Below are 27117 nucleotides of genomic sequence, written 5' to 3'. Positions count from 1 at the left end.
TGATGAGGGAAACCAAGAAATCCCATTAGCCTCCGTAGCGTAGCTCTGGGCAGCTCGCGGCTCTGCTCCGCCGTTCTAAAAATAGCTTGCACTGACAATTAAAAGTAACAAACCTACTCCTAAAACTAAAGGGATTATGGCAATGGGCCAAATTGCCAAAATGTTGAACTATCCCTTTAAGTTGCTGTTTTATATCAACTATATTCTACTATTTAGAGAAGGCCTCTGCCTTTTTAAGGGGAGGATAGGAGCCAGTAGAAACCAGTAAGATGTTCGGCATTCCCATCACTCATGTTGTGACTCAACTCACGGGGTGTGTTAAGTGAAGTGTACCTAAAATAGTCTCCATAGGGTTTGTTTAATTCTCCTCAGCTCCCAATTATAGCTGCAGATCACACTTAAATATTATAGAAGCTGCTCACACGCTCTCATTCTGAACTTGTTAGACAATGACGCTCAGTTTGCTCCTCGACCTTCTCCTTTCTGCAACGGCCACGCCACTTTCTCGCAAATACAGTGTGCGGAACGATCTCACAGAGAGGCGCAAGGTTATAGCGCTCTCCTCTCTCCCCTCTACTATTCCTCCCGTGCTGATGTAAAAACTTCTGGCGCTACTAGTTTTCCCTGGGCTATGTCACGGCCAATGAGAAATGTGATGGAAAGAATGAAATGTTTACACTATGAAATCCTGCTGCCTGGCTATTATCATACCACTGACCTCGTGAGTGTTCTTCCTGCCATAAAAAAAAAAAAAAAAAAAAAAAACTCCATTATTTCTCATGATGATGAAAAGCATTGACTGCTCAGTTATTATCACATTTGTTAAGTGGAGTATGAAGGTATTGGAGATAGAGGTGTAAAGCAGGTTTCTAATTTGTGCTTCTAGCAGCAGCATGAGGGTTTCTACCTGCAGTTTCCGTGTTCACACAGCCCAACCCTTTCCATCCCACACACTGAAAGAGTAAGGCAGAAAAAAAAACTTGTTTGTTTTGTCCTCCATTCATTCAGTGGCTCCAGTCGTCTCTTGTTTCTCAGTGGTCAGGTTTCTGCCTGACATTATTCCTTTCTCTCTCTCTGTTCTCTGCTGGTTGTCTATTAACCGTGAGCAGGTTCTTTACGTCGAGCGAATAGTGTTATGTTTATGAGTTGCTGGGGAGATATTCAGGAAGTAATCAACAGGAAACTGTAGGAAGTGCCTGACTGGGGTGTGTGCTACCAGGAAGAGGCCATTTTCAATTTCTTGAGAAAAGACGCTTAATGATCGGACGTTTTTATGGATTTGTGCACGGCGCTCTCAGGCGAGGCTTAACCTAATGTCAATAGAATAAAAGCTCACAACATATACAGTAGATGAAATGGACAGAATACTTGTCCACATACAATGAGAACTGACTAGAAACCAGTGCATTTGCCATTGGTCACTCCAACCCTCAGAATAGCCTCCTACCTCCCTAGATATTTCTGAGTTAATAATAGATCAAGTGACTGATCTAAAAGGTCTGGTGGTGACAAATCCACAGAGAATTATCACCCAACTGTGTACTTCCCCTCAGCTGTACAGCTTTGTCTATAAGGTCATTTTTTTTGGTTTTACAACCTGAAACTCTCGCATCTCTCGTCTATATTGTCTCTAATCGCAGCATACACCCCCTTTTCACTGTAAAAGAGCTGTATAAATCCCCACTGTACACTACTGGCTCAACACCAAAGAGCAGACAGACAAAGTCAGCATATAGCTGTGAACGTATGGGGCCATCAAGCGGCTAAAGATCCAGACATTTCCCTCTGGAGTTGGTGGAGAACCAAATGGAGCAAAAAGCGGAACTATAATCAAACTACATTTATGACAAGGCTCAAAATGAGTTTGGTGACTGCTCTCATGTGTAGTGTCAGTGTTTTAGTTTCTTGTGCTGTGCCCAAAAATAACAAATTAAATTCCTGTCTCATCATGCTGTTTAACCTACGAGCAGGAATGTCTTTAAGATGAATATAGTTCTTTAATTATAGGTATCTTGTTCAATACTCCTGACTGTGTTCTCCATGACAAAGGACATTTTCCCTATTGAAAACATTTACGCACAAGCTTTGTGTTTGTAGTGTTTGCCCTACCTGTTTTGCTGTTTTTCTTTCCTCATGCTGGTGAATGAATCATCAAAGTCACCAAAGCTGTCTGATGGCATGATAGTATCGAATACCTGCTATTTGTTCACTAAAGTCTTTGTTTCTGTTTGTGCGCTTGTGCTTTCAGAGCTGAACGACACCATGAGCGACAACAATGACACAGTCGGACAGATCGTTCGCTACATCATGAAAAATGAAGGTACGTGTCCGTCACACTAAATGACAAACATACAAAATCAGCCACTTTTTTCTTTTTTCTTTTTTGCAGCCTTTCTGAACCTAATTGTAGATTTCACATTCACACTGTAATCCTTTCTCATTTAAAGGGATAGTTCACCCAAAATTCAAATTTCACTCATTATCTACTCACCCTCATGTTGACTAAGGGCTGGGAGAATTTTCAGAGTCCTCCGTGCCTTCTCTGAATTATGGGGGGGTCCGCACAGCAGTATTTGTCCATGGTTGTGAATGGTGCTCAAAAACATCCAAATACCCCCATACTGCTCGTCTGTAATGTCCCTCTTGTATTGAAGCCCCGACATGAGAAATTGGACACAGGAAGAGCAGTGAACTGAGACACTGGGAGCTTCCGCTACAAACAAGCTTAAAATATAGACTTATATAATTTTTTTCGGAACAATTTATCATGTCGGGGCTTCAATACAAGAGGGACATTACAGACGAGCACTATGGAGGTATTTGGATGTTTTTTGGTGTGTCTTTTTGGACGAAGAAAAGTGAGCACCATTCACAACCATTATATGGACAAATACTGCTGCGCGGACCCCCCCGTAACTCCGAGAAGGCACGGAGGACTCTGAAAATTCTCCCAGGCCTTAGTCGACATGAGGGTGAGTAGATAATGAGTGAAATGTGAATTTTGGGTGAACTATCCCTTTAAGGAAAGAGTATTTTTATTATAACAGAGAGACTGGAAGGAAACATCAAAGAACAGCAGCGCTTCACAGTTTCTCCCATTCTGTGATAAAGGCCTTTGAAACATCAGTGTGAGAGAGCCACTGACCTCGGTCCCGTCCAAACCTTTTCTTTTCTTTCTTTTATTTTTGTTGTACGCTATTGAGGAAGGAATTGGGTGTCGGTTTGTCCGTAGTGGTAGAAGTGTTTATGCAGGATGCTTCTCCTCCAGAGTTTGGTCTCAGTGGAAGTTCATTACCAGGACAAACTGGAGGAGGAATTGAATGACTGTGATTTGTGATGACTGCTGTTTACACAATAGAGGAGGTTACATCACTGTTTCCAACTTGAATCACTTACTTTTGGTTCTTATTTGAGTGCTGTTTTCCTGTAAATACAATATTGGCGTCAATGTCACTGAAGCTGAAAGTGATATAAAAATTGCAGATTCGTACCAAGTAATTGTGTATCCACATGAGAAACCAGGATCACTCTAATTCTAACACACTAATTGTGTGAAGTTGATTAGACAGAGTAGATTATTTCAGTATTATGAACATATCACCGTAGTGGCTAACAACTTGTATGTAACTTTGGTCTAAACCTGAAAAAGAGAGCTTGGGTATTTTAGCGACGTAGAGAAATCGCTGTTTGCTTTTAAAGGTCCAGTGTTTGTTTTAATAATTAGTGAAATCAAGGATTACATTGTGTTTGGCCCTTGGACAGCAGCACACAGGTTCAGTCTGAAGCTCCAGTTCAGGTTATTAATAGTTTAGTAAAGTAAACAAGAGGAAAGAGTTGTCTGAAATGAAAGCGGGGGGGGGGGGGGGGAAGACAGGAGCTGGAGTCTGCTGGTGTTGTGACAGGAGAGCTTGGACCGACTCTGGGGAAGAGCACACGTTTTCACTTCATTAAGCAGCACAGAAACCAGACAGAGAGAAGTGAGACACTTTTACTGTAGGCAGGAGTCAGGACGCAGCTCAACACCTTGATAACTTATACCATCACCTCAGGTGCTGTGGGAAAAAACAAAAAACTTACAAATATGCTTAATTAACACTTAAATATAACTATAATGTTGCCAAAGAGTGCCTCGGCTGCCTCCTTGACTGTTTTCCCACCAGTCATTTGTGCTTCTCCTACAGTTTGTTAGTCTTAATTAGTCTTAATTGCTTCCCTGGGTAAATAAAGGTTAAATAAAATAAAGTTATACCATTGATAAGCACATGTAAACATTCAGGAAACTGTTTAAGCACAAATGTATTAGGTCTTTTTAGGTTTTATTATTGGAATTGACAACAAACATAATTTCTTCTTCTAAGCAGCCTTAAATGGCTGATGATAATGAATGATGCAAATCTAAAAAAACTAATATAAAAGAAGAAGCTAGAGTGCTACTGCTCTTAATTTACAAATCAATATAATGATTATAAAATCCCTCAATACTGCAAATTCAGTTTTACATTTTATTGTTGCCTTTTTCCAACTCAGTCAGGCAGAATCCGTTTTTCAAAGTCTGTTTTCAACAGTGCTGCCTAAACCACCACAGACCTTCATCTTTTACCCAGATGACCGCCACACGATGACAGATGTAGGCAGTATTGCCCCGTCTCCGTCACTGTCTGTCATCACTGTTATTATAAATATGATTTATTTTTTCTTTTTCTTTTTTTTTTAACGTCCTTCCTCCCAGAGGCGAGCTCTGAGCTGACTCGTCATCACTGCTTTTCATTGTAACACAAGACGTTTGTAGAGCTGTTAACCTGTGACGCACCCTCCTCGCGGTGTCGCTCTGGAGACGCTGCGTAGTTGAGGGACTCCCCGTCATGGAAATATCCTGCATTGAAAGGTCGTGACATGTTTTCATGGACAAGCTGCAGGAACGCTTTAACATTCAAACCGGTAAAAGCTTTGTCACAGCTTGTCATGTTTACAAAGTGATCATGTTACAGTTACTAGCAGCAGCAGCAGCAGCAGCAGCAGCACTATGTGTATAAATAAACTGGAGTAATTGAGTAAAGAGCAGCAACAGTCATCTTCATGGCTGAATGGAGACTGCCATCTACAGAGAGTCACAGAATAAAGACATCACAGTGACAGTGGATGTCTGTGACTCAGCACACAACTACCGGTAAGAATAACAGCAGGACTATTATTGTCTTTTATTCTGTAATATTCCTTTAAGGTGACAAGAGCATGTGTGTTTCTTATGTAACAAACAAAGATTCATAGATGTCATTTATTTAGTATTTGACCCTCAAATCCTCAGCTAACCGTCGGCCTCGGGCCTGTGTGTGTTTGTGGTGTCTTCATGCTTTCATGTGGTCTACTCTGCAGCATAAGCAAACAAACCCACAGCCGTCATTACAGCTTGACTAATAGATCCTGATCGCTTCCAAAGGCGTTACATCACCCCTTTCTACTTTTTTTAAACCAGACAGAAAAGCCAGAATTAAGAAACCCTAACCCTAAACCCTAAATACAAAGAAATTGTCGCCGTCATTGTGGAGTAACCTCAACATTTACTTAGGCAGAAAATCGTGTATTACGGAGAATGACTTAAGATGTGTTTTGACTGGCTTCTAAAGTCCAGTCCAGACATGACCCAGAGCGGAAACAGTTTTTTATTTTTTATTTTTTAGCAACAGAGTCCCAAGGCAGTGGTAACCTTGTGCAAATAAAAAACAACCAAACTAAAAATAACTAGGATGTGAAGATGATGACACAGGCGGATGAGGAAGGAGTCCTCGGACGTCTGCGCTGGGTTATGTGGACTCGGTTCGGTGCATCTTCCCCCGTTTTGCTTTATGTATGGATGAGTTCCTTCATCTGTGAGCTCATAGTGAAGTCAGCCTCGGGGACATGTGTCTCAGGGAGCAACATGTGCAGTATGTCTGTCTGACCAGTGGACTCTGTGTTGTTGTTGATGCTGCTGGGAGAAGAAGTTGTTGTTGGTTGTTTGTTTGTTTTCCTACCGATGCATAGTAAAGAAAATCATTTATCTCCCCCGTGCCAAATTTAACTTAGAGTCACATTGTTGAGTTTATTCACTGTGACAAAAGTTGGTTGTGGTTTGGAGGAGGTTGTGAGCTGTAATTGTGTTGGGTGACAGCATTGTGATGTGCCGGTGAATTGTGTTAAGGAGCTAATCTGTTGTAGCCATCTTTCAATAATAAGCTGCTCTGCTTTTGAAGCCACTGGAGCGTTCTCCTCGCTAATTCCCACCGCCGCTCCTGTTATCTCTCTCTTTCCCTCTTCTCCTTTCTTCTATCTGTATAAATGAGTAACTTTCTTTCTCTTTCTCTCTCTCTCTCTCTTGTGTCTTTTCAGCAAACTCAGACGCTCTGAAAGCCATGGTTTATGAAAACAGCATTGATTCAGACGGGTAAGTGCTCGCTCAGTTTGCTGTGGTGAAACAAGTCACGTCCCTCCAAGTCCGTCTGTAGTTGAATGAATAAATGAATGAATTATGGTAATCTTTTGTTTTGAATATGTGAAATAGATTAAGTAAACATGAACGGAAAACAATGACGCAAGTAGCTGCACTTTGCAGACATTTGTTCAAATGTCCAAAAAGGAGTGGGCTGAAATTAAAAACTTACATAGTCCCACCCCTTCTCCATAACTCAACCAAAACTAATTTATCATCCAGCTTCCTTTAAATCAGTGTTTTTCAACCTTGGGGTCGTGACCCCACGTGGGGTCGCTTGGATTTCAAATGGGGTCGCCTGAAATGTCTAGTAATTGGGGGGAAAAATTATTTTATTAATTAATTATTATTATTATTATTTTTAAAATTATAATTAAAACACCACACACAATCTAAAACAAATGTATTCTATATTTTCACTTTCTCGAATATAAATCCAGTTCAGATAAAATGCAGCATATAAAAATATCTTAGCTGGCGCATCTTGATGGACGGCCGCGATCACATGACTGCACATGATCGTGGGTTCGCCAGGAATTTGTGATGTCAAAATGGGGTCATGAGCCAAAAGAGGTTGTGCTCTGTCATTAATTCATAATATAACTAATACAATAAAATGTATATCAATATCAAGTTACTCTTTAAAATGTTAAATTTAAGTTTTTACAATAATACTTCTAGTAAATAGTAAACCAAGGAAGGACAAAACAAAAACAGTAAACCAACTACATAAATACACAGTAAGTAAATAATAAATAAGAGATAAACTAAGGTACCCAGTAAACTGCCTGTTGTGGTTAGACACCTGCTTCCCTGTACACTGTGAAAATCCTACTTTTGTACATCCTCTTAAAGCGCTTCATGTTTAAAAATACTTTGTAGTCTTTCTCTGAATAAGCTTTAAAAAAAAACAGAAATAAAGGAGGAAAGGCCGACTGCGTTAACGCTCTCCACCACCAGATGGCGCCATAAGCCTCCTGTTGGCTTCGCCGCTGAAGCTGAAGCGACCGCTCTTGAGAGTTGTCAGGACAAGCAACCAGGCCACATTTCTTCTGATACCTCTCCACATTGGCAGGGCCCGATCGAGGGCAAGCAGCTGGGGACCGTTCCCAAAATGCCACTGTGCCCCATATCTCGTGTATTGAGGGATTATTAAAGCATATCGAGCACAGCTTGTTGGCGTGTTTCCCTCCCGGTCTCATAGCCAGGAAACACTGAGTGTGACTATGAGTCTTACTTCAAAGGGGGGAACACTGGGCAAAGAAAGTGTTGATATTTATAATCCGGAGCGTCAGAACTCCACAGGCCACGAACATTAGAGCTGAAATGAATTAATGATGGACAAAAGATTTATCAATAGCTTTTTGAAAACTGATTCTTATTATACAAAAACACATTTATTGGTTTCAGTGGTTTCAGATTTGAGGAAACACCACATCTGTTTGTTTTTTTTGTTATGTCATACTATTATAAATACTTGATATGTTAAGTGATAATAAAATTACCAGACTTGTGCTATATCTCTTCCCTGAATACAGTTTGTCCAATCATAGCTGAGTAATCGTTCTCCTCAGCCTCTGTGTGTAGTAAGAAGGATATTTTGGCTTCCACACAGTCTTGGGGAAAAGTATAAAAGGAGTGGAAACGATGTTTAATCTGAGCTAATCTAAGATTTAATCATTAGCATCGTCCGGCTCACTGGCTTTTTGGCCTGCAGCAAAAACAAAGCCGTTCTCCCAGTTTCATATTGGTTTGCAAGTCATGTTGAAAAAGCACTTGTTATCTGAGACTTGTTATCTGAGATGTTCTCTCTCTCTCTAATAACATAAGGACGCCTCAGAGATGGGCTTTTAAATCTTTACGTGCTTGATTAGGAATTGATTTTTGTGTTTCTGCTGTTTTATTTTCCCCCCCTTTTAAAGTGATGGTCACTCTTTTATCTGAGGACGATGATGATGATGATGACGGTGATTAGAGCTAACTAGATCTACGCTGTGATGTGGGAACGACACCGTTTGTCGAGTGTTCAGCCTCCGTCTGAAGTCGGAGAGCGAGTAATTCAACGGTTTCTGAGGTGCTGAGTTGTTGAAGAGCAGGAAAAGCGACAAGTCGTAGCATCGAGCTTAACGTTCAACAGAGTGATCAGCTGTTCTTTGTAGATCTGATGATCAGGATCCTTCTGAACGGCACAAAACCCGTCGGCCTTGGAACAGATTTTAGCGTCTCTTTCAGGTCGACGTCCAGAATCAAAGGCGGGCACAAGACCAGGAGCAGATGGTTTGAAGCCGGGATTCATCTGCACAGAGCAACACACAGAGTAAACGAGCAAGTGAAGTGAGATAAGGAGAGAGGGAGTGGGGCAGATAGAGGGATAGGAAGAGGAAGAGGAGGAGATGCTTGGAGTCTAAGTAAATCGAGTTAGTGGAGTATGCTTTCCCCTCGCTCTCCTCCTGTCATCTTTCTTGTCCCGCTAGATATTGTTCAGAGAGGAGAGAAGAGAGGAGAGATGTTCTCTTTTGTTGGGTTGAAACACTGTGGATAAATGGTAGGAGCGTCTCCTCTGCCAAGGATTAGACATTGAGGTATTCTGCTCAGTCACATTGGATGTCCTGGAAAAAAAAAAAAAAATGAAAAAAAAAGCCAAAATCTGCAATCGCACACATTTCCCCGGCGTCACTTTCATGTGTCTCGCTTTTTCACCGCTTTCTCCAAATCTCTTTTTCCACATATTTCCACTCTGTGTTCCCTCTCTCTCTTTCTCTCTCTGTCTCTCTCTCTCTCCCGTTTCCCTTCACTTTGTTGTTCATTTTGTTCAAATTGCTCTCTGTAGTAGGGCTGCTCCCTCTTTCTCTGGCTGTTACTCTTCATATCTTTCTCTCTCTTTCTCTCAGCCAGGTCGGGCAGCCTGCCAGTGGATCACTTCTTAGAAATGGAGGAAGATGGAGGTGGTGGTGGTGGAGGGGGGGATTTATGGGACACTTAAAGATGGGAGGGAGTGAGGGAGAGAGGGAGGAAGGAAGACAGACAGGCAGAAAGCGAAGGAGGAAAAAGGAGTGAGGGATGGAGGGAGATGGAGGGAGGGTGACTGTAGTGTGGCCAGGGCTTCACTATCTGCCTCTCCAGATTTGGTACTTAACTTCCCCCTCCGCTCGCCGCCTCCAGCCTCCACCTCTCCAGCCATCCCTCACTCCCCCTTCTCTCCTCCTCTCACATCCGTTTCTTCCCTTAATCACGTCTGTTCTTCCTCCTTGTGGGTCTGTTTCACACCTCTGCTCATCAGGGAGCCTCACACTGAACATCAGACATATTTTTTTTTGTGCATTTGTTAAACCTTTCTCTCTTCTTCCTCTCTCACAGGAACACACACCTGCACCACCAACACAAACAAACACTTCTTGGCCAGTAATTGGTGTTGTGGATGTGGAAAATAAAACCTTTACCGCTACAACATACAATAGGGGCTTTAACAAACTAATTGTTTTTGTCATGAACTAATCTCTGGAACATTTTTTTTGTGATTAATTTATTGTTTAATCTGCAAGAATCCCTGTTACCAAGGTAGGGTTGTCACGATACCAGAATTTCAGTAGTCGATCCCAATACCTGTGAATTTCCATGATTCTAGATACTAATTCGATATCACGATAAAAAAAACAAAAAAAAACAGAACCCATGTTCTTTTAAATTCACTACTTTATTGAAAACTGTTTTAAACTGTCAAGTATTTAACATAACTGTGCTGTCAAATTGGTATCGAAGTATCGGTTCTTGTGACAACCCTATACCAAGGTGATCCAACAGCCTGATATTCATTTATATTAACAATCACATAAAACTCGATTTGACTCTCTAGTTTGATGGACTTGTATTCATAATTATATGAATAATGAATTACTTAATTAATTAATCAAGCTCTAACCTCCATCCTATCAAACTATGAAACAGTTTGGCTTTGAACCGTGAGATCAATACTGAACTCTCTTTCTCTCACACCCGTCACTCACCTCCGTTTTTGTGCTTATTGTCCTCATCCACGTCCATTTCCTCAACACTCCCATCCCCTGACTATACATAGGCATATATACATTATAATATCTTGTAGAAACACTGTATATTCTGCTTTTATATGTAAACAATGTGCAGAGCTGCTCCCCAGGGTCATCAAATATGCAGCTCTCCTCAAAAAGAAGATGTAAGAGCAAACAGACTGAGTGAGCCGGCCTCAATTAGTGCAGATAAATAAATAAATACAACAGGAAAGTGAACAGAAAACTGTAAACGCGTCCACGTGGTGGTGGCTTTTTCACATCGCAGGTGCCGCTTGTCGCTTTTGGAAGTGACTCTCCACCGATCAGGTGCCCGGCGGCTCAGCTCAGCTCAGCTCGCTGCAAATTGCCTCCATTATTACTTTAAACATTATTGCCGTACTACAGAGCGCTCCTCAAAAGAGCTTGTCAGTGATTGTCTCTGCCCCCGTCGGAGGCTGAAATATTAATGTGTCATTTATTTCCGCGGTGATACGCCGCGATAAAGGAAGCGCCGCGGAATTCAATGAGCTTGAATCCTCTGTGAAGTGGAAATGCTTTGGACTGAATGTAGGTCAGTTTGTGAACAGTTTCACTCGACTGCAGTTTTGACAGATGATGATAAAAAAAAAAAGTAGTTTGGGTTTTATTTGATCTTCTCTTGTTGGACGATGCTGGAGCAGTTCTCCCTCTTCGTTTCTTTCCTTTGTGGTGTTGTAATAATTGTTCAGGAGCCAATTTAAATTGTTTTGCTCGCGCTCCAGGCCGTAGTCATTTCGCAGCAGCCCTGATTACACACTCGTTTCATAATAGGTGTGTAATTGTGTACAATAATGTGTAATGTATTGATATTAGTTGTTTCATTGTTGAAGAAAAGGTTTTAACATCATTAACTTCTCCTTTTTCTTCTTCTTCTTCCCGCCCAGGCCTCCGCTCACCCCCACCTCCCCGGGCACCCCGACCCCTCCGCTGACCCCCGTGTCGCCGGGCGCGCCCCCGGGAGCCGCCAAGCACACCTGCAACCACCTGCACACCATCGGCGGGCTGGGCGGCCAGAAGAACATCTGCACCCGCTGCAGCCAGAAGAAGTGGCCGCTGATGAGGAGGCCGTCGGCGCGGAAGTCGGAGTACCGCCGCAGCCACCAGGGAGAGGTCACGGTCCTGGCTGTGGGCAGGTGGGCAGGTGTGTGTGTGTGTGTGTGTGAGGACAGAACAAAAAAAAAAAGAACAAAGTTTTTCGCAGCTTTGCGATACAAAAGGTTTTAATCTCCAGGATTTCTCTGAATCTCACCACACATTTTGTTTAAATAAGCAAAGGTAAATCAAACATTTTAACCTGTTAAAGGGATAGTTCAACATTTTGGCAAATTCGCCTTTCACCATAATCCATATAGTTATAGCAGTAATTCTTTACTTTTAATTATCGGTGCATGTTGTTTTGAGATCAGTGGGGCAGAGACGTGAGCTGCTCAGTGAACACAATGGAGGTGAATGGTACAGGTCCCCTGTCCCTCATCAAACTCATCAAACTCATCAAATACACAATCCAACAACTCCAAAACGCTCTCATGGACAACTTGTGACCTGCACATTCACCACACTATGAAATAATCATGTAACAATACGAGGCGGAGTTGTTTTCAAGGCAAATGCGTAGCCGGAACTACATTCCAGACACGTAGCCTGGGCGGAGAATAGTTCTGAGTTTTTGCTTCATGTGTCGTAATGTTACATAATTATACATGATTATTTCATAGCGTGGTGAATGTGCAGGTCACAACTTGTCCACGAGAGCGTTTTGGAGTTGTTGGATTGTGTATTTGATGAGTTTGATGAGGGACAGGCGACCTGTACCGTTCACCTCCATTGTGTTGTAGGGGTGTAACGGTATATGTATTCGTCCCGTGCCGTCACGGTACGGGGGTCACGGTTCGGTGCACACAGTCACACGACGAATACGTCTGGGTGAATATTAAAAAAAAAAAAAAAAAAGTCGAGTCCTCACTCCAACCCAGGTGGCGGTAATGAGCCTCGAAGCTGCCACAACCGTCATAACAGACGAAGAAGAGAAGTGATGAGAGTGTGAAGTTAGAGGAGCTGCCTGCCTCTTCACTGTGTGGCTTCTCAATGAAACACAACGGCGGCGGCGGCGGCTCGCGACCATAGACTGTAAAGCAGCTCGCGACTGGACCACCGGACAAAGTCCGTCGGCGATGTTTCACGGATGCGCGGTGCGTCGCCAGAAACGCATCAAACACGTAGCGCATGTTCAACCCGATATGTCAATCACTGGTGCAAAGAAAAAGACAAGTTGTGTGCAACAACTTATTCCGCTGCTTTTAAGCCTCTTGACATAAACACAGACGGGTAAGGAAAAAAGGAGACCGCACACTATCAGACATGGAGGGCTGACGCCCGAAACGTGTGAGTGACATTAAACTGTCACGGGAGCTTTTAACTAGTGTGCGGTCTCCTTTCATCCTTACCTGTGTCTTTCTTGGTGGTCCAGCACCTAAACCTCTGTTTTATTAACACAGACAGGACCAGAAACATCACCAAAGCAACTGGCATCTAGTCTAATCTAATTTTTTTAATAATAATATATTTTTTAATAATAATAATTGAATAATTCGAATAATAGTTGACAGTTGTCAAGTGCAAGTTTTTTTTCCCTCTAGAATTAATAAATGGCATTATAACACTCCTAATGCACTTGTTTTATTTTATATTATATATATATATATATTTTAACTTTTAAAATACAAGACAGATTTTAGTTTTACATTCAATTAGTGTCTGTTGTACCGAAACCGTACCGAACCGTGTCCCCCAAACCGAGGTACGTACCGAACCGTGACTTTTGTGTACCGTTACACCCCTATTGTGTTGACTGAGCAGCTCACGTCTCTGCCCCGCTGATCTCAAAACAACATGCACTGATAATTAAAGGTAATGAACCTACTGCTATGACTATAGGGATTATAGTAACAGGTGAATTTGCCAAAATGTTGAACTATCTCTTTAAACTTTAACTCAACTTTATAGACTTTAGTTTAACCCAGGGGCATGACGGATGTAAGAGCACAAACAACATTAACAATTAAACATTAACCCAAAATAATCGCCACTGAAAAATCCACACTTAATTACAAAGGAGGAGTTTCCTTTGCTCAGTGACCTGTGAAACACGCAGGTGGAGGGTCGGAGCTGGAGCCTGGGAAAACGGAAGCAGCCGGGTTCAGAGCGTGTCGAGGTCAGGTGTGGTTAACCTGCGCTGTGTGTGTGTGTGTGTGTGTGTGTTTGGCAGTGACCCCTGTTAAAAAACACACTTAACTAGGAAGAGAGAGACAGCAACAGCCACAGAGGAGCTGGTGATGTGTGTGTTCATCATCAGTTATGAGCAGCGACTCATCATCACAGACTCAAACTCAGAATAAATATTAAAAAAGTGGGGGAAAAAACATGAAAAAATATAAATATTGAAACCTTACAAAAAATAAATGACCTATAAATAATTGAGCGGCAGCAGATGGAAAGAAGAGGCTTTGATAGTGATGCGAGGTGGCAGTCTGTAGATGAATGGACGAGTAAATGGAGGGACACATGTTGGTCGACAGCGCCGATCAGACCGAGCAGATTTAAAGTACTTCATCTTTTATAAATGTTTGATGACATTTGTTAAAGCACAAGGACAAACAGCGTGTTTTTGCGGAGAGTAACACTGAATGAAAACATCTTTTTTTTTTTTTTTGGAGGGGGCAGTTTGTTTACAAGAAAACTCCACAGGGCAACCCTTTTTAATTTTTATGACCGACAGTGCGACGTGTGTGAGAATGATTCCCGTCGTCCCGGTCGTTGGGTTTCCGAGCCAGATCCACGGCCGACTCCCACGAAGCCTCTTCACGCCTTATTGAATTTAATCATTTCTTTGCAGCAGAAATTAGCACTTAAATCAGAAGCCGGCGCCTCCGTCGCACAGAGGTTGCTTTTAAAAAAACATCCGCATGAGAGCTCAGTCCTTGAAAATGTGACAAACGTGCAAACGACGGACTGCAGGAAATAGGAATCAAATTTAGTTCCACAGCACGTCTGCTTTTGTGTTCATCACCGTGGACCTGTTGCACTCTACAAAGTTTTATTGGCAGCTTTGTTGGATCATAAACGTAATATGAAAAAAAACAAAAAAAAAAGGTAAAATATGTACCTGGTGGACGTCTGAGGAACAAAATGTTATAGTGAAGTGAGTGAGTGGTTTGCCTGGAGTGTTTTCTACAAAAAGAGCTTTTCATAATAAAACTGTGTTGTTTATTTTTAACACAAAAACGCGACATAGTCCATGAAACTCTGACACATAAAGCTGCTTCATAAATCAGTCACAGTGGATGTGGTTTGTTTGTGTAAAGGACAGGGAGCAGGTCTGAGTTCACTAGTGAACACGAGAGAGAGCGACACTGGTCTCCGTGGTGCAGCGATCTTCCTCCTCCTCCTCCTCCTCCTCCTCCTCCTCCTCCTCCTCCTCCTCAGCGTCCTGCTGCGAGCTGATTGGGATGCACAGCGGCGGCGTTTCATTTGCGCGCCCTGATGAATGGCGGTGCACGCAGAGGGTCAGCACGAACCGGGGACGAATATTCATTTGCTGATTTAATTAAAGCTTTAGAAGTGTGTTTGTGTGTGTGTGTGTGTGTGTGTAGAGACGGATGGGTTGTGGAGAGAGGTGTAAAGTTTAGGTGTGTTTGTGTGTGTGTGCTGACTTTATGAACTCATGCATGATATTTTCATTAGAGCACTATATTCTCTGGCATATTTATTTTGTTGATGATGCGAATATGTTGTTGACAAAGTAAAAAAGAAAAAAAAGAAGCCGACAGCAGAGTTGGTCAGTGAAGTTCTGTTTTATTTTGACCCAGAAAACTAACTCCCACTGTTCAGCAGTAAACACACGGCGCTGGATGTATTTCTCTCCGTCGCCTCAGTCGCTGCCGCGGCTTCACACGAGAGCAGGAGTTTGTTTTTAATGAGCCAAAACTCCACAGTGTAGCAGACCTCCTTCCTCATTTGTGTCCCGCTCTACTAAAAAAAAAAAACACACACAAAATCCTTGTTTGTTTGTTTTTTGTTTCATTTATTCATATATTTTGTCTCCTCCCAGGTTCCGGGTGACAAAGTGTGAGAAGCCCAGCAGGGAGAGGAGGACGCTGCTGATCACAGACTCCAACGGGAGCGTCCCCACCTCCCCCACAGAGTCGGAGCCCAAGAGCCGGACCACGTCCGAGTCCCAGCAGGTGTGTGTCCTGGACTGTCTCTCTCTCTCTCTGCTGACACACTGTGGATAAATAAGTGTTGCTTATGTATGCAAAACCTGTGTGTGTGTGTGTGTGTGTGTGTGCGCTGCAGCTGCTGTGTGCTTCTTTAATCATGCGACTTTATCCCTCCGCAGATTAATAGTGAAGTGTCTCACAAACTAGATTCCGTCTTGGCCGTGTATTTTATTTAGCACTTCATTCATAAATCAGCGTAGAAATATTGAAGAATAAAAACCAACAGCTGCTCATGTGGACATTGTTTTTCTGTGGCGACCTGTCACTCAGAAACATGTTTATTATGTCGAGGTAGAATGAGGTTAATAGGATTCCAGAGGAGCTATTACAGCGGACATTTAAAAAGCAGTGATAAGGAGCTGCAGCGGTGTTTGTCCTCCATCCCTGATGTTTTCTTTTTTCTTTTCTTTTTTTTTTTTTTTTTTTACATCACAGGGACGCTGCTTTATGAAATTGCAGTGCTCCAGGTGGCCGTGAACTGCCTCCACTCGTCTCCTCGCGCTTTCATTTATTGTTTACAAGAGCGTGTGCGGGCGAAATTGTCTCTTCCCGTCGACGCCAAGAGAAATTTCCTCTTTCCTGCTGATTGCTTTTCAGATTCCTCCAGCAGATAAACCTTTTGCAGAAGCCGCCGTAGCTTTAAAGAGAGTCGTTGCATGTGTAATGATCACGCTTATTTGTCATCACAGGTTTGATCCGGTTTCCTGTGCAGCTTGTGTAACATCTATCGACAAACACCAGGGATACTTTACTTTACTGTAAAGTTAAACTAGTCCTGCTTACAGCTCACACTCTCCCGCTCATCACTCACTTTATATAATACTGTTTAAAATCTACAAATGTCCAGCTGTTCATGCTGAGTGTATTGAGAGGTGAAGTAAAGCTTTTGAACGCAGCACAGAGCTTTCTGAGTCTTCAGTGTTGCGATTGTGCTGCAAACAGAAGAAATAGCAGCTTAATCCTGTAAATTAGATTGTTAGTGTTTAATTTCAATTATTTCTGATGTTTATTTTGGGGTTTGTGAGGAGTAGATTTAAAAACCCGTATGTTTCCTGAGGATTTTCTACAACGCCCTTCTTTGCGGTGTCTCAACAGATCGGTCCGGCTCCTGTTACAGTTTGTTTTTGGAGTTATCAGGAAACCCGTGTGCAAATCCTGAAATTCCAGCTCGGTAATAAGAGAGATTAGAGTCTTAGCTCCCGACTGTGTGGGATGAGCCCGTGTATCTCCACCAGGCTCGACTGAATCAATATCATAACCAAATTTATTTTAGGCTGGAGAGACATCACACTCGTGTTTCATAGATAATACGAATGCAAAAGAATCTGTTTACAGCGCCGGAACAAATTGAACATCAGTGTTATTTGATTCTATTGATTGAAGTTTTCTCGAACAAACCTTTTGGTGTGGAAGAGTGACGACAGATCCCGCCATCTGGCTTCTGTTGATGATTTTTCTGTCGTAACTTTATTTCTTTCTTCCCACCAGGCGCCCACAGACGACTTGGATAAAGAGAAACTATAAAAAAAATCTCAGGTAACACATCGTATTTTTTGTTTTTTAAATCAGCAAAACACCTCTGTTTCTGTTTTCTGTGTCTAACCATGTTTTATCCTCCGACTTTGCAGCTTTCCAGAGCGAGGAGAGAAAGCAACATCTGGACACTTTTTACACTTAAAAACAAAAAATGTGGAAACATCAGCACGGGAGGAACAAGCAGCCTCTCCGCATCCGCGCTCCACAGGGGAGAGAAACGCGCCGCTGATGAAGCCGCAGTGGTTATTTTACAGGTAGAAGGTGGGAAGCTGTGTCTGATCCTGATGCACTCCATTCCCTCCTATAATAGATTTACAGTAGTGCCTTGCTCAAGGGCTTTCTTTAAGGCAGGGTGACTGCTTGATGTCAAGGAGGGCTCTCCCAAATGAACTAAGCTCTTATCCTTAATGAATGTGCAAATTATTCTTTTTTTTTTTTGTAATCAAACTGTTAATTTATAAAGCCACACCCCCCAGGAACAGGTACAGCCAATGAGATTAGCCATTCCCCAAACAGGAAGAAGGAACAGCCAGATAGAGGCGGGAAACAGACCGCCAGCATAAGAGGAAATCGACGGTAATCACTTCCTGTATGATGTCAGGAGTGTTCCCTGTCGTCAGGGGGGATTAAACGTCTCTCGGCGTCGATATGAGATCAACATTCAGTATTGTACAGAACAAACTCGGCCCAGGCTGCTCATCAGTGAGTGTTGAGCTCATACAGGAAGCAACACTATGATTCAGAGGGAGTCAGGTTTGTTCTCACCTGATGAATGGGAGCTGTGTATCCTCTGGTTTCACACTACTGACTCCTCAGAGAGCGATATCTGTCTCCTTAGCTACTAACCGCTCCACCTTCGTCACCCGCCGGGTTGCTAACGCTGTCCGGAGACATCGCAGACCGGAGCGGATCATGAGCCCACACAGTAAAACAGTGGTTCATGAACCCACAACCCTGATCTGAGAGGTGACTAAACAATATGTGAAGCTGCAGGGGTTTGTTCATATAAAAACGTTGATTGTTGCAGCTTTAATTCAGATATTTGGACTGGAATATGTGTATATTTTTTTAAAACTGTGCTAAAATGTATTCTCTAAACAAACTATAACCCGTTCACATTATGACGAACGTCTAAAACGCATCTTTGATCGAAGGTTGTTCATAAAAATTCCAGGAAATTCCAGGAAATTCTATGACTTGAATGAACCTCAAAGTAAATAGCTTCTCCCTGCTCCTGTCGGCTTCGCTCTGGTGAACACGTGGAATGAATCTTCATCCGTCGAAGCCAAGCGAACAAGCTCCTTATTTTTTAATTCAGCCTGGATTTATCATATTTGACCACGAGCTGCCTTTATATTAATCATCTATATACTAAGGGCTCATGAGCAGATACTCTACAAATGACCTAAATCCATCATGGATTATCTTGACGGTCGTTCAGCCGAACTTTTTTTCAAATGAAATGTGCCTTTCTTTCCTCAGCTTGGGCCTATGAGCACGGATGTCTTTTATTTTGAAGGGCAGACGACGCACGCTGCCATTTAATGAGTGTTTACAGTGTTGAGAGAGAGGTGAATGTTACTGCCAAAAATACAGGGCGGTTACGCTTTAAGTGTGTGTGTGTGTGTGTGTGTGTGTTTGAATGAGTAACTTTTGTAAGTCCTCTGACATTAGGCAAAGCATCATTTCTTTTTAAAGGACGATTACAGTGTTTTTCATCCTTTGTCTCACTCTACCTTCTGAGTCACGTTAATTCGATAAAAGCTTTAATTTTACATAAATCACTTTAAAACACTCGTCTCATAAACAACTCATAAATCCAGGTCAGAAATGAGACGCAAAGTGTGATCGAGTTTACATTTCAAACACTTTCAGTTGCGTTTCCACCTCCCTCCCTGTGGACGGAGGCAGGGCCGACCCCAATTTGCATACAAACCAGGAAAATCAAGACAGGTGGCAGTCGGCCTTGTTATATAGAAACGTGGCTAAGTGTAAATTTAAAAAGAAAAGTAGATATCACGAGTTGAATCCACCCTGAAGTCACAGGAGTCACCGAGGCTTAAATAAGCTCAGATCTCAGAAGCCCGACTTCCTGGATAAACATCTGGCAGGTGGAGAGTCAACAGGACCCACAGTGAGAACAGCTGCAGATCCAGGTTGAGAAACACTGAGAAAGCAGTGACCGAGCTGGGTCACTGCTTTTCAGGTTCGACTCAAAATACAAAAACAGAGGTGGAAGACGCCAAAGAGGACAAAACGGTCTCTGTTCCTTTTTTTTTTTTGTAATGACCAAATCAGCTGAGTTGAGTATTTATTTATTTTTATGCCTAACACTTGACAATACTCTGTATATTTTAACCAAACGGTGAGATCGAGCAGCAGAGTGAACCTGAGAGTTACATCTGCTTCTATTTTTAGCTTCTGCTGCTTTTTTAAAAGATATAAATTCATGTAACTTTATGTGTGATAATAAATGACCAGAGTCAGAACCCGGTTATAGCCTACAATAGCCTACATCACTGTTCCTGGATCATCGTGATCAACAGGTGTCGTGTTGAGTGTGTGTGTGTGTGTTTGTGAGCATCATTTCATTGTGCCTTGTGTTTTTTTTTTTGTGTTGTTTTTTAAACCATGCATACACAGTGTTTGTCATGTTTTGGGACAGTTTGCTGTGTTTGCATTGTTGTATAATGGAAATAAATAAAAAATAAAGATGACTAATACACACAGAGTTGTAAATATTCACTTTATTCTTCATTTAATCAGTTGTGTTAAAGCCAGTGGTGTGTTACAGTGAGTCATCTGGAACTTCTCCCTCATTTGACTGAGCCATCCGTCTTTATCCTCCACTCTCTCATTTCCTTCTCTCCTCTCCCTCCTCCCTCCTTCCCTCCTTCCTTCTCCTTTCCTTCCATAATGAAAAGATGATTTGTCTTATTCATCTCAAGTAGGTAGACTGACGACCTCTATCCTCCATCGTCATATTATTTCCAGATAATGGAGATGGAGCCGAGGGCGGAGAGAGGGGGATGGAGAGGTGTTTGGAGCCGAGGATTAACCGTCCTCGACTCTTTGTGTCCCGTTGACCTTTCCGGTCTTATCGGGTTCACTCATGCAGAGGATGCACACAAGTTTCTGACTCCCAAGAGAGCGTGGAGGAGCAGAGGAAATCTGTTAATCTAGATTATTACTGTCATTGAATTATTAACCCGCCCCGGCGTCTATTCTTGGACAACAGCGGCGGACGTGATTAAATCGAGGCCTCTGAGTGACACTTGGGTCGTCGCCGGTGTCACTTGACGGCGCTGGGAGCGAGGATTGACTTTCAAAGTGTTGACAGGGACATGGGAACATTTCCATACAGTGGAAAAGAAACAGCCCCACCCATGGCTGTAAGCTCAACACAAACCTGACTTCACTAAACACACACACACACACAGAGAGAAAGAGAGAGACAGAGCAGAGGGAGACTTCAGGGTTTTAAACCTGTCAGGAAGATGCGGTTGACGGTGCAAGACGAACCTGGTGCAAATATTGACTCCTGTTGCATGTCTGCGTGTGTGTGTGTGCTTTGGGAAAACACACACACAAAGGGTGTCAGAGTTTTTATGAAATATTTCTCACACTACATTAATAAAGAGAGGGAGAAATTCCACGAGGAAAATTTGGTATGCACACGAGGAAGCTATAGATAATACTAAAGCCGGGTTCTGTCTCTTTTTGCGTGACTTCATAGGCAGTAAATTTATCTCAGGCGCTGAATTATTAAAGCCTCCAGGCGACAGGATTCCCATGCCGATGCCAGGCTAAGTGCCCCACATCTTATCTTTGGTTTGTGGCTATCAGCCAAGAGGACGGAGGCTCTGGCTCAGAGGGGGGAAATTTCCCTTCTTTTTCTTTGGGAGGGAAGGGGGGAATATTTGGGACCAGAGGGAAGAAGATTAGTCAGTGTTTAAACACCTTTTGAACTACAGTACATCAGGGTTGTAAACACACAGTGACCTTCTGAAATGGCTCACTGCCCACTGTTTTCTTTAATTCAAACGGTGTGATCCCTCCGTCCTAAAACCGTCCTAATGTGTTATGGCAGCTCAAAGTGGCAGTTTGAAAGTAACTTCTGAAAGTAGAAACAGCAGAAGATACTCTCAGTCTTATAGCAAATAAAAGTTGAACTCAAGGAAATGCAGTAGATGCACCTTTTCTTTAATCTAGTAAGTGTTGTATTTGTGTTTAAGGACACATTGTGTTTTACAATACTCTTACTGAACAAATAAAAAAGACTTGCATGACAGACTGGATGGTTAACTTTAAGTCAGAGGTTTGTTAAATTTTAGAAATCTAAAGTCAACACAGGCTCCAAAGATATTACATAAACTACTCATGTTGCTCAGCATGAGTATCACACAAGACATGCAATAGAAGGAAGGCTTTCACTACCTATAGGAAAACTTCTATTATACAGAAACAAAAGGTGGAATTAATTTCCATGTGATATTATTAAAGACAAAACAGGAGTTTAAAAAGCTGTATCTTGGTTTGTGTATGGCCAATAGAAGAATGATAATAAAACACCTATTTCTTTTTCATTATGAAATACTGTTAAATTGTATTTTCTTTTATATTTTCCTATGACGTATCTGAGAACTTATAGGTAAACTATTGTGTCTATTGTATGTTGGGTGAGTGGTGTCTACTGGACCCCAGGAAGAATAGCCACGCCTTTGGGCAAGTGCTAATGGGGATCCATAATAAAAGTCAAGTATAGATATGCTTCTCAGTTTGTATTTGGATTAGTTAGTTATTTTGGTTGTAGTAACAATCCTGTTGTTTTGACTTTGACTTTTGGCACTGAGAGGCTGCCGTATTGTGAGTTATAAGGAACTAAAGTAAAGCCTGAATGCTAAACCATTTGCCTCGTCTCTTTTCTCAACATAACAGTAGGCTATCAGCAGCAGCCTGTGGTGCTTGTTGTGTATTCTTGCTTTACGAAACAAATGAGATTCTGCCCCTCTGTGAGACAATTAATGTTTAACCGGAGTGAAACATTAGCTAATTTCCAGAGATGTTAAGTGAATTCTATTTTGGGCTCTTCTATTTTTTTAAGGTGTAAAATGCCATTTAACGTGGACAATGTTTAATGGGTTTTCAGGACAATGAAGGAGGTCATATCGACACTGAAATGGAACCTGCGTAGAAGGGAACCAGGAAATAAATTCAGAGAAAATCCTCCATATCTGTGTTGTAGCCGTGGCTCCGGGAAGTTTTAACACTTCCTGTATGTTTTTCGTACATTTAAAGTCAACAACAATCTTTAACGCGAACAAGTTTTAGGTGATATCTCCTCTTTAAATACAGTTCTACCTGCTCCTCTGAGACCAGGAAGTGTGTGTCTAAGTGTGTGTGTGTGCGTGTTTGCCACAATTAAGCGTGACATCATTAACTCCAACAAAGCCTTGAGAAAAACAAACATGTTAACCGAGAGCGCACACACCTCAGGGACTCTACAGCAGGCTGCCTAATGGACCCAATAAAAACAACATGAAGGAATCTGACACACACAAGTGCTCTTTATTTGCCCGTGCACACACCATCTGCATTCAACGCACAAGCATTAGCTCGTTGCAAAACTACTTTTGTGCACTGTTATCTCGAGGCGGGGCGAGGTGAATTGATTAATGTGAGTCAGTGGAACGACAGCTACAGTAAAGTCAAGTCACTTATATAATGGGAAAATGATGGTGAACAGAGAGGTGAACTCCATTTCAGGCTTTTGTACAGGATGTCTGGGTTTTTCTTTTCAGTTTGTTCTTTTGCTGGTGGTTTTCTTATGCTGTTAAAAATTGAAAGATTTAAATTTTTCTAATCTAGTCTTATTTAATCCTGATAATTTAAACATTTCTTGAGGTTATACTGGTTAAAACTTTCATCAGGGTAAATGTTTGTCAGAGGGGAATCTCAGAGCTTCTAATTAGATCCAATGTGATTCACCTGTGGCTTTTTCATGAAGGTGGCGCACATGGGAAATGTAGTTCACAGTTCTGATGAAGTCGACTCCCAGAATATGTAAAAACTCATAGTAAATGAATAGAGACAGAAATAAAAATAGTTGATAAAGAGTTGCAATGATATCATGTTGTTAAAATAACAGCAGGGCTCTGGAGGTTTTTAGCAAATATTACTCAAAGTAGAGAAAAAGGCTTGGGCATGATCGCTTGAGGCTATTTTCAGCTGGAGGAACTTCTGATTTAACATTTTGAAAATAACATGACTAAACACTGAGGGTCATTGTTGGTAGATAAAAGATGAAAAAGTAAAAAAAATACTGTTTGAAGAGGGGCTTCTAATGACGTTAAATAGAGCACACCTGTGCTTCTTCACCAATGTATACATGGGTACATGGGAAATGTAGTCCACAGCTCTGATTACCAAAGTTGACAACCAGAAGGAAATGAATAGATGTTATTAGTTTAAGTTTTAAGTTTATTTAGTTAGTTAGTTTAGTTGATATCTAAAAAAGTAGCAATGATATAGTTTGGCACTGGAGGTTTTAGCAAATATAACTCAAAGTGGAGAAAATAGTGTGTTTGTTTGGGACTGTTTTCAGCTAGAGGAACTTCTTGATGTCTTGATAAACAGTGAGGGTCATTGTTGGTAGATAAGTAATAAAAAAAAAGGAAAAATGTAGTAAGAAATGTAGTAGAGCACTTTTGAAATCTGCTTTTTTAAAATTTAATTTGATTTCTCTATTTATTAAGTTATTTAGTTATTTTGAAGTAACACCTGAATGTGGACTTTGGAAACTAGAACTACATTTCCCATGTGGCCTTGCGTGGGGAAAAAAGCACAGGTGCACTCTATGAGGGGTCATTATAAGCCCTGAGATTCCTCTTTGTCAAACATTTGCTCTGATGAAGGTCTGAAGACTGAGCACTGAAGAGTTTCTGTCTGAAGTTTGGGTGTTTTGTATTTTATTTTGAAAGGGTCTTGAATCCAACTTCAAAAACACTAAAACGTCCCTAGAAATGCATAATTTTCTCTTTCTTGGAAAGTCACTGATCTTCATTTGGGGCCAACGAGCTCCAGGGGCAGAAATATTGGGAGATGAACTACTGTAACGCAGTGGCTTTTAGCTGATTCCAAATCAGCATTGATCTGTGGCTTCAGAAGTGTAGTTTTTAACATTGATCCGGAATGCTAACTCACCACAACTTCTGTACTTTTCTATCCATATGAAAATAAATCTCCGGTGGTTCTATCTTTCTACATAATCTACCCTCTCTTTGTGTGTCTGTGTGTGTGTCCTCTGAACTGATTGAAGAGATCAAAGTAATCTGGTGACGCACACACACATCGGCTCAGCTCTGTTGTTCTGTCGCGAGACGGTGCACTGATGAAAAGATGAGTCACTGGTTTGATGGAGAAGGAACCCCACAGCGGATCCTGTTGTTGTCGTCGTTGTCATCACACTCCATGGATATATGGAAATGTTCTGTTTCTCATTTCGCAAGACAACCACACACACACAGACACACACACGTTTCCTCTCTTTGCTGCAAGTGTCATTTATGTCCTGACATCGGCTGCAAACTTAAAGGTACATTGTGTATGAATTTACATCTAGCGTTGCGGTTGTATATCGCAAGCAACTCAATCATATTTTTCATGCTGCATTCACGTGAAATTGGGCAGACCGCAGACGGACAACAGCCGCTGCACATAACGGCATAAACAAGCCTCTATGTAAACAAGTGTTCCATCAGCACGAGGCAAAACAATACACGTGACAATATGTCACTAAAATGACATCTGGTTTGTTACCGACGGCCGTCTGCCCGACTGCAGGTGAATGCAGCATCAGTGTAACGCTCCATTCCTCCTCACTGCGTTACCGCGGTGACTTTTCACAGACGCCACCTCGAACTGCGCCGACAGCTCCGGTGTCTCCGGTGAGTTTCCATGGTTTCCTACCGTCACGCTGCCACTGAACGTAAAAACATGGCGACACCACATGGCAGCCAGCACCGAACTTACCCGCTCCATGGAGATATGAATGATATGAACGGCAAATTCAGAGCTGAAAGGAACACTTCACTTTGTTGATGGGGGGGATTACTGATTAATGAAAAACGAAATAATCGATTTTCGTGAACAGACAGGAGAAGTTACACAATGTCCCTTTAAGGTGAACATTCAGAACCTCGTAGGGAAAAATGACTAATTCTGAGAGCAGATCCCGGAGCAGCACAAACTTCTTCAGCTTGTGATTTTCCCCCTCAGTACGAGACGAGCTGCTGACTAAACACACGCTGTATGCAAAACATCATCTTGTCCTTCAGGGGGGGAAAAGTTAAAATAAAGCACACAGCAACAGCCTCCTTGACAAGGACACACAGGCCTTCCCTGCTCCTTTTGCTCCGAGTCACTCCAGATCAAAGCTTTGGCTAAACTGTGAAAATGTTCTCACACACACACACACACACACACACACACACACACACACACACACACACACACACACACACACACACACACACACACACACACACACACACACACACACACACACACACACACACACATACACACACTCATGCAGGCCACAGTTTGGCCTGGAGGCTGGTGATCTCTCCCACTGACATCATGCGGTATGTGACATGAAATCATCTCTGGTTTCATGCAGTTTCGCTGCGGTGTTAGGAACTACACACTTGAGCATTTAACGTGAAGGGATTTAAGTGAAATGGTCAAAATATCTGACACAGAAGAGATCGTGATCAATTTTTTGCTGGTTTAAAAGTTTCAATTTGACAAAAGACATCTCGATTTCTTTATAAATTAACCCATTTAAAGAAAAGGAAAAAAACTGGAGATCCTGTGTTTTTTCCAACATGGCAGGGTCATTTGTTTTCCAAAGTCCAACAACAGAAGTTTCGGGCTTAAAATGAACACACTGTAATTGAGAGAGCCATGGTGAGCAATTACAGTGAAGTGCAAGAGGGATGAAGATGGAAGAAGGGGTGTGTGAGATGAACAGATAAATGTCTGAGGAACGGGCTATTCTGGTGTCGTCAGGGCTCTGTCCTCCTCCTGCGCTGAGAGACACGGGGACAGCCCCTGCTGCCGCCGCCGTGAGGAGCCGCAGTCAGTCAGCCAGCCGATCAGGGCTCTGTTTGTGTGTGTGTTTTATCAGTCATGACTGTTGTGGAGGTTTCCAAGGCTCTCACTGTGTGTGTATGTGTGTGTTAGATAAAGAGTGTCTATTCCAGGCACAAGGAAAAAACAGCCCTGAGGTGTTCATTAGCCGAGGCCCCGGGGTGAGGCTCAAACTGCTGTGATGGTGAGGGTTTAAACACCTCAGTCCCTCGGTGTCCCTCGTAAACAAGCGCAACAACGTCCTGCAGAAACGCACAATCTCACAGAAAGTTGTTTCTCAATGACGGACAAATCACAAAACGTAAGAAATATGTATAAAACATGTAAACTATCCTATTCATCTGTTCCCTGAGGGGACAAATAAGCAAAGGAGGTTTTAACTCCTCCTTTAATTCTTCTCATAGTTAAGAACGTTTGCTTACTGTGCTAACATGGGGCGCACGGCGTCTGTCTGACTTCCTATTTCTCCGACTTCCCATTTCTCCGACCATATACATTTCTATATTTTTGCACCCATTAGTCTGACTTCCTATTTCTCCAACTACCCAGAAGTTTGACTTCCCATTTCTCCAACCATACATTTCTATATGAACGGAGAAATGGGCGGTCAGACTTTTAA

General features: G+C 42.2%; 1 protein-coding gene across 3 annotated transcripts in view; it reads left to right on the top strand.

Moving 5' to 3' along the window:
- The window catches only part of rell1 (RELT like 1), a 155540-nt gene that overhangs the window by 8196 nt on the left and 120227 nt on the right, over nt 1-27117 (top strand). Inside the window, exons 3-8 of one of the 3 annotated variants that reach the window (XR_014596208.1) lie at nt 2249-2320; nt 6367-6421; nt 11418-11666; nt 15641-15773; nt 17298-17345; nt 17438-19898. Coding sequence is in view for 1 of the 3 variants with exons in the window: in XM_083992992.1 (XP_083849118.1) it covers nt 2249-2320; nt 6367-6421; nt 11418-11666; nt 15641-15773; nt 17298-17333 (545 nt within the window). In the remaining 2 variants the exon portion in view is untranslated. Of the gene's footprint in view, nt 1-2248; nt 2321-6366; nt 6422-11417; nt 11675-15640; nt 15774-17297; nt 17346-17437; nt 19938-27117 lie in introns of those variants that run through there. The other 2 variants (XM_083992992.1, XR_014596209.1) reach the window with 2 other exon arrangements.

This window comes from Trachurus trachurus (genome assembly GCF_905171665.1).
Source record: "Trachurus trachurus genome assembly, chromosome: 18".
Taxonomy (NCBI): domain Eukaryota; kingdom Metazoa; phylum Chordata; class Actinopteri; order Carangiformes; family Carangidae; genus Trachurus; species Trachurus trachurus.
The sequence above is the reverse complement of the archived record's forward strand: the minus strand, read 5'-3'. Positions and strand labels throughout refer to the sequence as shown.